The sequence below is a fragment of the Neltuma alba genome, unplaced genomic scaffold, assembly GCF_004799145.2.
Source record: "Neltuma alba isolate B1F8T4 unplaced genomic scaffold, ASM479914v2 tig00002060_pilon, whole genome shotgun sequence".
Lineage (NCBI taxonomy): Eukaryota > Viridiplantae > Streptophyta > Magnoliopsida > Fabales > Fabaceae > Neltuma > Neltuma alba.
This window is the reverse complement of record NW_021632724.1, coordinates 21,357-31,999: the sequence shown is the minus strand read 5'-3', so window position 1 is coordinate 31,999 and position 10,643 is coordinate 21,357. Positions and strand designations below refer to the sequence as shown.

Genomic DNA, 10,643 nt, shown 5'->3' with positions numbered 1-10,643 from the left:
TTTTGTCCAACAGTTTGGCACACCTCGTACTGAAATATCAGGGAGTTGGGTCATTGCGCCGGGTGTGCCTTTCAGCCCATTTCCTCCATTGCCCCCCTATCCACGGGATAATAATGACTGTCGACCTTCTGGTTCTACTAATTCTGCAGCTGTAGATCAGCCTATTGAAAGTTCAGCAACGGGATATGAGTGGCCCAGTTGGTTGTTACCCTGATGATATTACTCCCAGCACCACTGATACTAGCACTAAAGACGTTGACCTTCCACATGAAGATGATAAACAACCTTATAAACGTTTGAAAGATTCCTCTTGTGATTTGGGAAGGAAGTACTTTAGACAGCAAAAATGGAATAATTCAAAAATACATCGACCCTGGTTCAGGAGGAATGCGTGGGGGTCTAATGGGAACTACACTGCTGGAGGTGTATGCAGTGTAAGCGTAGGAGATGGACCAAGTGAGTCAAAAGTTGCATATTCTTCGGAGGATGTAATCTGTAGAGCGGAGGAAGGTGACAATAATGATGTTTAATAACATTTTCAGCAGCAAAAACAGCATTCATCCAGGGATTTCCACCCTTCATTATACATTAATATATTGTCAATTCATTTGTTCCGATTCAATGAAAATTTGGTTCAATTTCGGAATCCTACTTAATCAAAAGCTCCATCAATGAAGGAAGTTTATCCCATTCCGCCTTTTGCTGTTTGAATATTGATCGTTCCTAATCTTCACGAGGTAGGTGCTTCTCTTTACGAACGATTTCTGAGAATATGGCGTTCCAATGATCAACTATCCGTGAAATATGGATACTAATATCTGTTTCTTATATTAAATTCTCTCTCTCTCTCTAACCTAAAAAACCTACTTAGAACTGAAGGGGATATGGAGTGAGAGATTATATCTACTATATCATATTTGACAATATATGATATCTTCTATCATATAACTTCCACGCTTTTAATTTCCATAAAATTATTACTTAATTGACTTTTTGATTTATATTTCTTAAAGATACGAAGGCTGCTTGCAGATGAGGTTAGAGTTGGTTCGTTTCCCCCATTTGATTAGGTGTTTACCGGAGTGGATCAAATAAGATTTTTGCTTTGGTGACGAGGCCATGTGCGCTTCATTTTCCCTTGCTGTTGTGCAAATTGCTGAATTTGTTTTCCCCGATAGGGTACTTGTCTTTTCCTCTTCCACCCTTGCGACGTTCTGCTTGAGCATTTGCTTCAGTACTTATTTTGTGTACTTTTGCTTCGTAAGAAGGCTAATGCAATCTGAAATTTGAGTAAAGAAATAAATGACGGATAGAACTTGGTAAAGTTGGGAAAGAACTGCATAATCGGACAACTTTTATCTCTGTTTGATGGTTCAAACAGGCTTTGAAGGATTAGCATGTTATGAACTTTTTATTTTAATTACAAGTACGTTTTGTAAGTTGGGAGGATTAAAATTATTAAATGATTATGAAGTCCTTAATTTTCACGCATTTGGATCACGATGTTTGAGATCCAAATTTTTATCATTCAATTTTCATGGATCCATTAGAAATAATTGTTCATTACCTTCCCCCGGGCGCCGCGGCGCCAGTGTTCATTACCTCTGTCAAAACACGCGCACGCGCACAAGTATTAATTATACAATAGCAGAGTTCTCATCTGAAGAGAGCTCTCTCTAGAGTTCTCCCTTAATGTTTGTGTTTGGTAAGATTTGTGTACAGGATCCGTGATGATTGGATGGAGATGCGTGCACAAAAGCCATAGTTCACTTTGAAATCTGCAAGACTAGTCTGTTTCTTCATTAACTCTTGCTGTTTCTTAATCCTATGTAGTATCTACATTTTCATGTTTTGGCACATCGTCAAAATCAGTTCAAAGTTTTCGCTCAACCAAATTAATAGGGTGCTACATGTTTGGGGGCTTTGGAATTGGGATTTACTTCAATAATACTCTCATGTTCCTATTTATAAAGAGAGAAGACATTTTTTAATTATATTTATAGGACACTGAGAGAAAATTTTTTATATAAATGTACAATTTTACCCTTTATTTATTATTATGTTAATTTTGTTTATACGAGGTATAATATATATTAAATAAAACTGAAAGTTATTGAATTTTAAATGAGAGTTAATGAAATTTAAGATTTTTCTTATTCTATATAAAACATGTTGGATGACTCATAAATAGAATCAGAGAAATATGTTATAAGAGCATGCTTTAGGAGAGATACTTGAAAAGGGGTGCTACATGTTTGGGGGCTTCACCCTTTGCTTAGATCTTTTTTTGTGTTTTTTTTTTTGGGGGGGGGGGGGGGGAGATTTTTGTGTGTGATTCTTTTGCTTTAGCGTACTGGTATTGTAACATGATAAGTGGGGGGGGGGGGGGGAATGTCACTTAAGCACATGAACACCCATGTTGATGGGTACAAAAAAAATAAATCGTGAATTTTTTTGTCGCTTTGTGATCGCTACTCAAAGTAGAAGATATATTTGAGAGCAAGAATTGAACATGCATATATATGTAGCAAGCTTCCTATCATACGATTCCAGCATTTAAAAAAGAAAAAAATCCTTGCTATTCTGTTAATGGAGCAATAAACTCTCTCCTAGGAGTGCGAACAGAGCCATCAAGAGTTAATGAAGTGTAGCTTTTGAAAAGCTAATGAGTTCGAGCAATCAAGAAGAAAATTAATTATTCATCGCACACACCATGAACTTGGATACCGTAATGTTTTAAGTATAATTCATCATGGAAGTTCCAGCAGGAAAAAAAAAAATTCATCATGGAAGAAGGATTACCGATACAAGGTATGGTTGATAATGGCTCCTGATCATCAAGAAGAAAACGTGAAATTTGTTGTCCACACAAGAAATAGGTGCCTTGAGAAAAGGCGAGCTTGAATTATCAGCAAACATGAGACGAACAGATCAGGGAAAGGAAATAGTTATCTGATTACAAATACAAAAGTTTGCTTTATCTTATTCTCTGTTCACGTATAACGGCAATCACTTGGCCTTAGCCAGACCACAAATCCTTTAATTCCTCCCTCCTCTCACTCTCGAACAAATTCCAAAAAAGGAAGAAAACACTACTAACCTTTTCCATGCCTAAGGTAGACAAGTGACCTTCACGTATGGCTGAGGCACAAAAAAGAAGGTATATTATGAATACTCCTTTTTCTGGAAAAAAAAATACAAAAGGCTATTCATTTATTCAGCCAACCGAGCCATGCATATGTACTTCACTAGTATTTCTTTAGCAAGCTTCTAATCCGAACACAGCACCACGTTTTCAATAACATTTTATGCTTTCTCCAACCATCAAAATACTTGCCAATCACGTTTTTATAGCTAGGCCTCTGCTGAACCAACAGCCAGTACTCAGCAGTGTTTGGTCTGTCAGCTATGTACTCATGTTCTAAATCCAAAAGCACCAGACGAGCCAACACAGGGATGAGCATCACATCGGCCATAGTGAAATCTTGACCTGCTAAATAAGGCGTTTCACTAAGCTGCTTCTCCACTTCATCAAGAAGGATAACCAAGTGCTCCTTGCTCCTCCTCAACACATCAGGGTCTTTTAATTTTTCTTCCGTCTGATAAGCTTCTTTCAACTTCCTGTGGTAAGCTCCAGCTAGCTCGGGGGATTCAGACATTCGAGCAATCACCACCCGCCTTATAAACTTGGAGGTATAAGTGCGATATTTATCTGGTATATGGGAGAGTGTGAAAAACTTGGGATCCCACTCTTGTATCTTTCTCATCCATTCAACAACTTCCCTGCCACTAATACTGATGCCCTCAGCGCCAGAGGATACCTTAGCAATTCTTTCTATGTACCTGAAAACCCAACGGCATTTTAAACCCTTTGCTTATTATAAATGCATTTATAAGCAAATGCAAATTCAATGTCTTATTCAACCAAGGTGAACAAAGGACTCAATGATTAAATTTTATGAAGAAATGATTAAAATTTGTCCACCACCTTGAGTGGATACTGCCTCGAGGTAAAGGTTTTGGAGAGTCTAGATGAATGAATATGTGGAGAGCGGGTATCCGTTAGCAATAAAGTTTTAACTTATTTTCATCTAGAATTTTAGATCCCAAACAGCTCTTAAAAAAGTTCAATCCTTCTTTATATAAATCTGTTCAAGTCAAGGATAAAAGAATATATGTTAAAGCGAGAAGAAAGGGCATACTGGATTATATCAATAGTGTCGTAAAGGATGTGGGAACCATTTTGGAAAACAGGCAGCTTGCCACTAGGATTCATGTCGAAGAATGCGGCATCCAAATTCTTGCCTGTAATGGGATTGACATGGTGAGACGTATAATCAATGCCTTTCTCTTCCAATGCAAGCCTCACCTTCTGGCTGTTCAAATCAAAAGGATGATGATATAAATGCATTCTGTTGTCAGCTCTAAGAATGTTGCATGTACTGCTAAATCTTAAGCGAAGGTGCACCAACTCCCAAGATCACACAGAAAGCATAGAGATAGCACATTGTAGTCTTATCTGAAAAGGAAACACTCCAAATTATTATAAAGAACCATTATATATGACAACTCAATTTCTTCCACAGAAGTTTATGAATTACAGCACAAGCCAGAGAACTAAACAGCATCAGATTAAACGGGACGAGACGTAGGCCAAAAACAGAATAAAATAAATAAGTAGCTTTCTCTAGTCACGGTAAATATACATCACTTGGTGTAGAAACCAATCAGCTTAGCTCAATATCACTTGCTCCAGGGCAGAGGGTCTGTGTTAAAAAAGAGAATGACAAAAAAAGAAGTTGAAAATTACTAAATTCCAAATAAACTTTTGTAACGATACTTTATTTAGTGTTGACAAAACAACAATTTTTTTGTTGACATTCCTTATTTAGCATTTTTTTCCAGCTTTTTTTTTTTTGGTCATTTTCCGGTGTTCAAATTCCAGTCAGGGCGAAAATTAATTTTAAAAAGAAAATACTGATACCAATAGCTAGCTAACAGGTGATGAAAGCCTCCAAGTCAAGTCAAAACTAAAGTCAATACGAGAAAAAGCAACCGAAGACTGCAATACTAATAACTCTCTCACCCAAAAACCTCAACTTAGTATTTTAGGTGGGAGGAAACATATCTTTTAAGATCTTTTTCCCCTTTGTCTATCAAGCTACAACTATGTAAATAAGAAAGTCACCAAAAATTTCTCCGGCGCATGTAAGATAGAGATTACTATATCTGTGCTCATTAGGATTCAGGGAACAAGAAGGCTTCATTCAGGCACAGATGACGATTAAGTGAATCAACCAACTATAATTTGATGATCGATAAGGAATTAATCCAGCAAAGAAAGAACATGCGTAACTTGATGAATAGGATATAATTTTATTTAAACGAGTTACAATAACAGCACAATACCACTTCCAAGCAGTCGAAATAATTTCCACAAAAAAAAAAAAAATCAATTCACTTGATTACGCGGAAAACAGTCAATTGCTGTAAAAACTTCTAAACCAGCCAAAACACGATCAGGAAGAAATGAAAATAGATAGCCTTGGGCAAAAACAACAAAAGCACACAATATTAAGAGTGAAAAGCATGCCAAGCAAGTTCACAAATCAAAACGAACCAGGGAACGGAGGGAATCAACGAGGAAGTAAGAAGAACTCGGAACAGACACGAGAGAAATACCGAGGAAATAGTTGAGCAAGGATGCTAGCGGAAGGGCTTTGGGAGCCAAAATAAAAAAAAGAGGCGCTCGCGAAAAAGTAACAACGAAAGCGAAGTAAGGCGAACGGTGACCAGAGAGGCTGAGAGTGCAAGAGAGGAGAGAGGAAGCACAAACCAGAACGCAACAATTTGTGACAGCGAGAGAGAAGATTCCATACACCCAACTGCAACTCGTAAACGCGTAAAGACACTCGCTCTACCTTAGTACACACGTTGAACAAACGTAGTATCATAAACTTACAATTTATGTTTATTTATTTAGGATTTCCTTAGTATATTTATTAACATGAAGTTTATATTTATTTTGATTTTAATCTCTTAAATTTTAAATCATAAGTTTTAGTCTTTTGAAAAACAAAATAGTTCAAATTTTTATTAAATGATAAAGACTAATATTTTAAATAAAAAAATTTGAAGGATAAAAACACATAGTTTAAAACTTAAGAAACTAATATCAAAATGAAAACAAATTTAATTATTTAAAAATTAAAAATTATATTAATCCTGATTTATTTATGAAATTAATTATAATTAATTTTTTAAAAAAATATTTTTTTAAAATCACTGTTTATGCTTGTCATGTAAACATCTAACAATATATTCTCTCGATGCTAAACATAAGTTACGCTAAAGTGAATCTTGTACATATAATTATAAATTTAAGAGATAAAATAAATTAAAATTTTATATTTAAAATCAAAATTAATATTTTCACTTGAGAATGCGTTATCATTTATTTTTATCATAGACTTACTACGTCATCCTTTGACTCCCCAGCAGTCTTCACTGATACTGGCCAAGCTGCTTCTTTGCTTGTACTCCTCCGGTCCTAATTATAAGACTCAATTGATTTATTTGAGGAGATTAAGGAAATAAGTTAAATTGGTTATTTATAATAAATAAGTGTTGTCATTCCTAAAATATCCTTGCTAATTAAGTATATTGGCTAAAACTATCATTATTAGAAGGATTATCTTGGGAAAAAATGCATAAATATAAGAGACAAAATGAATTGGGTCTTATAATTAGGACCAAATAAAAAGTCAAATTGAGTCTTATAATAAGAATCGGAGGAGTATATGCTATTGATTGTTGAGCACTTCTTGAAAGGCCAGCGGAAGTCTCTTTTAGTATATTTACATTTAAATTGCATTTTTATACGGAATGATCAGTTGATGATGACTTGGACTGATTAAGACTCGACCATAAAATTATCTTCCTTGTCCACGTCGAATGTCGATCATTTCAATTCACGCCGTAGCCTGTTGTCGTGGGCCTATGACTAGAGTCCCCAACGACGAGATCCTCATGAGAAGACCAGGGAGAGATCCCAATTTATACTAATGATTTAATTATTAAATTGATTTTAGTTTTAAATATAAGATTTATTTTTCATATTTATTAATTTTTTTAAATTATCTTTATAAATATTTTTTCAACTATACTCAAGTAGAAGATAAAGAAAAGATATTAAAAAAAATGATTATAATGTTTTAAAAAAAACATATTATATTTGCTTTTCTAGTGGGCTCTTAAGAAGCCCACATATCGACGTTATACAAAATATGAGCGGACCCGCTAACAATGCTCGTTGGGAAGAGGAACTATTTCCTTTGTGGGCCATAGTGGGCTTGAAGAAGCCCACATATTTCCCATCACAGAAAACAGAAGTAGACCCGAAGCCCGAATGAAAGGCAACCACTATATGTGTTTGGAAGAACGATGTAAATTAAATATGAAATGATTTCAAATAATCATTGCTTATTATTAATTTTCAATAATAATTTATTTTTCACTCAGAGTCATGCACTACCTCCGGTCCTAATTATAAGAACTAGTTGACTAATTTAAGGAGATTAAAAAAAAAGTTAAGTTAGTTATTTGTAATAAATAGCTGTTGTTTTTCCTAAAATATCTTTGCTAATCAAGTGTATTAGTTAGAATTACTATTGTTAGAAGGATTACCTTGAAAAAATGTATAAATATGATAAACAAAGTAGACTGGGGTCTTATATTTAGAACTAAAATAAAAGTCAAACAAGATATTATATTAAGGACCGGATGTAATAATTTATATAGTTAAAATTGCAGTTGAGTTTTGATTTTTAATTTTAGAAAAAATTTAATGATTATTTATTTGTATTGCGTTTACACACACTCACACATCACAGCTGAAAGTATCTCAGACAGGATGGCTACCCCTTAGTTGGGAAATTAAATTAAAGGCCGATTTCACATTTGATGCCCTTATTCTACTAACAGAAAATAAAACCTCATCTGTTAATCAACTCTTTTATCCAATTGAAGTCGTGCTACGAACATCGCTATCTTGCATCACGGTCTGGACCATAAAATTTTGATATCTAAATTGGTACAATAACCAACTCTAATAAATGAATCAAAACCTCCCCTCTCTACCTCCAGGGAAAAAACCGTATCTTAATCATCTCGTTAATAAAGAAGAAGGTTGTGGGTTTGATTTTACTTGTAATCTCAGTATATATAATAGTATCTGCCCCTCTAATTGAAAAAGTGATGTGAATATCAAGACAGAAAAGAGGAGAGTGATATATGGTGGAAGCTAAGTTAGGTAAAAGGAGTAGTAGGTCTGAAAATGCCCAACACCTCACATGGAAGGGAAGGGAGTGAGAGATTAACGAAACTGGTGAGGCATAGCCTTCTGCCTTCCACATAAAATGTGACCTCCACCTAACTTATTAAATAGGTACTCTTAATGGACCACATTTGATCAGTCACGTTTGCTAATTGCTCCACCCATTAAGTCTTCTGTATTATAGGCTCCATTTTCTGGACTTCATTCTACCATAAATTAATTAACGCCAGCGACATTTCAATTTGCGCATTTCTTATCATGCCTTGTTTGTTTAAAACCTAATTTTTAGAAATTTTTAACAGTTTGCATCTGCATTCCATTCCCACTTCACCTCCACGGAGTGTTCGCTACAAGTATCATATCTCTAACTACTTTTTGACCCTAGCCAGTCTTCATTGAGAGCAAATGATATTTAAAAAATGCATCGCGGTCTAAGTTATGAGGGGTTCTTGACAATATATACCATAAATGCTCACGAGAAACAAGGTATTGACGGTAGTACGGAAGGTTCTTAGTTAGTCGTCTCATACACTGGGAACCTTCACCTCTCTGGTTCCTTCTTAAGCAAAGATAGATTGATGGGATCTTGTGCATTAATTATCAAAATATATTTTGTCGATCTTCCATAGTCCATTCACTTGCATTTTGCTTGACGAGAACGCATTAATAGGAGGATATTCCAGATCATGTTTCCCTCCGCTTAATACTGAGAGTTGTCGAACAAGTGAAGACTTTGGAGTACTGATGAAATAGTACAGGAGAGATGAACAGAGATGATGAATGTGAAGATGATGAGTGAGGTTATTTTATCATAGGCAGATTACAAAATGGCAACTAAGATTAACTGTCTTATCCTCTAAATAAAGCAAGCCCACCAGCTGACAGGCTTTTTTTTTTTTACAGTGAGGTCAAAATGCATTAAAAAAGATAGTTTTAATATATCCAACCAGAAGAGACCGGGCAAAATAAGAAGTGGGAAGAATTGATAGGACAAGTATCTTGTGCAGTAAAGAAATTAACAGTACTAAAATTCCTAAAAAGAAGCATAATATCCCTAGAAATAGCTGAGGAATTCCCTAAAAGTTCTTGGATGAAAAAAGTCTTTAAACAAAAAACTTGCAGTGGAAGATTCCGTGCCTCGTCCAGTAGAGAAGAATTAATGATCCATAAAAGTCCAGCTCTGAAGCATGAAATCTAGAAGTTATTAGTGTCTGTATTAGGAACATTTTTCCAGATGAATTTCTGCAAAGATTGCCCTTGAAACCCAATCCAGGCAATGCAGGTGGAGACTGGCTTAGCTTTCTTGATGATTGTCCAACCACCAGCTGACAGGCGAAGTTTCAACGTGGAGTTAGTTTGAATAAACGAATAAACAAATGACAAGGTGGGGTTTTAAGTTTGGGAGGGGGCAATGTGTCCGGTTTGGGATTATATATCGCTAGCTACTTGAGTGCTTGACTATAAATATATAATGGCTTGGCTTTTGGGTAATGTGTCGTTTTGAGATGCCAAACCCCAATTTAACGGCCACGGATTATGGCAATGCAAGGAAAGAAAGGGTCACAAAGTCAGGATAATAATCGTCACACGCACGTAACGCAACTGCCATCCATATGCTAGTCATCCATTCGATTCTTTTGTTTCGTCCACACGTCTCCTTCTGTAACTTGTTCTTTGGTTTTAGGGGCGGCTATGTAAGCCCTGCCCAACCCATGTTTCAAGCCACTATTTCAGCATCTCTTGATCAGCCCTGCCCCGGGTAAGTAATATTAGCAATTGATAATATTAATGAACAATGATGTCACACCAAGCACATTATTTTATACTATCATTACATAGATAGTAATTAATGATAAAGTACAAGTGCTCACCGTGAACTTCAATAAAGAGCACTAAATCCATTATAATTTACTGAGTTTATGAACTGATTATTAATTGATAATATTAACGACGTCACACCAAACACATTATTTTATGGTCTCATGTATGGGGAAGGGAAGGTGAAAGGACTGAACCTTGCTATTGGGGTCGAATGCTTGCTAAGCAGTGGTGTGTTCTCTGAATCCAAAATGGTTGCTTGTAATTGCATATTTGAGTGCAAAACATAAAGAGAGGGAGCCACAAATTTAAGAGGCCTTCATTGGCTGTCCACCCAGTGGCGTACACGTCTACTTTGGAAAAAGGGAGATAGATATATCTGTTTATGATGGGGTCACACGCACCTAAAAGAAGGTACTCCCATATGGTCACAGTTCAGAGTCGTGTATGAAACTTCAGCTTTTAAAAGCGGGTAAAAAAGCAAAGGAAA

General features: G+C 35.7%; 1 protein-coding gene across 4 annotated transcripts; it reads right to left on the bottom strand.

Annotated features, from left to right (window-relative positions):
• Positions 1–2,931: 2,931 nt before the first annotated feature.
• On the bottom strand, positions 2,932–5,893 carry LOC114716159 (glutathione S-transferase TCHQD-like). 4 transcript variants are annotated; one of them, XM_028901121.1, is made up of 4 exons: positions 5,683–5,765; positions 4,370–4,519; positions 4,203–4,305; positions 2,932–3,843 (listed from the first exon to the last, which is right to left on the bottom strand). In XM_028901121.1, the coding sequence occupies exons 3-4, from the start codon at positions 4,274–4,276 to the stop codon at positions 3,249–3,251; spliced, it is 669 nt and encodes a 222-aa protein (XP_028756954.1). In that variant the 5' UTR covers positions 4,277–4,305; positions 4,370–4,519; positions 5,683–5,765; the 3' UTR covers positions 2,932–3,248. The 4 variants fall into 4 exon arrangements, with proteins under 4 accessions (XP_028756954.1, XP_028756934.1, XP_028756926.1 ...); XM_028901101.1 differs by lacking the exon at positions 5,683–5,765 and adding an exon at positions 5,837–5,893 and having other exon boundaries at positions 4,203–4,519; XM_028901093.1 differs by having other exon boundaries at positions 4,203–4,519.
• Positions 5,894–10,643: the final 4,750 nt, after the last annotated feature.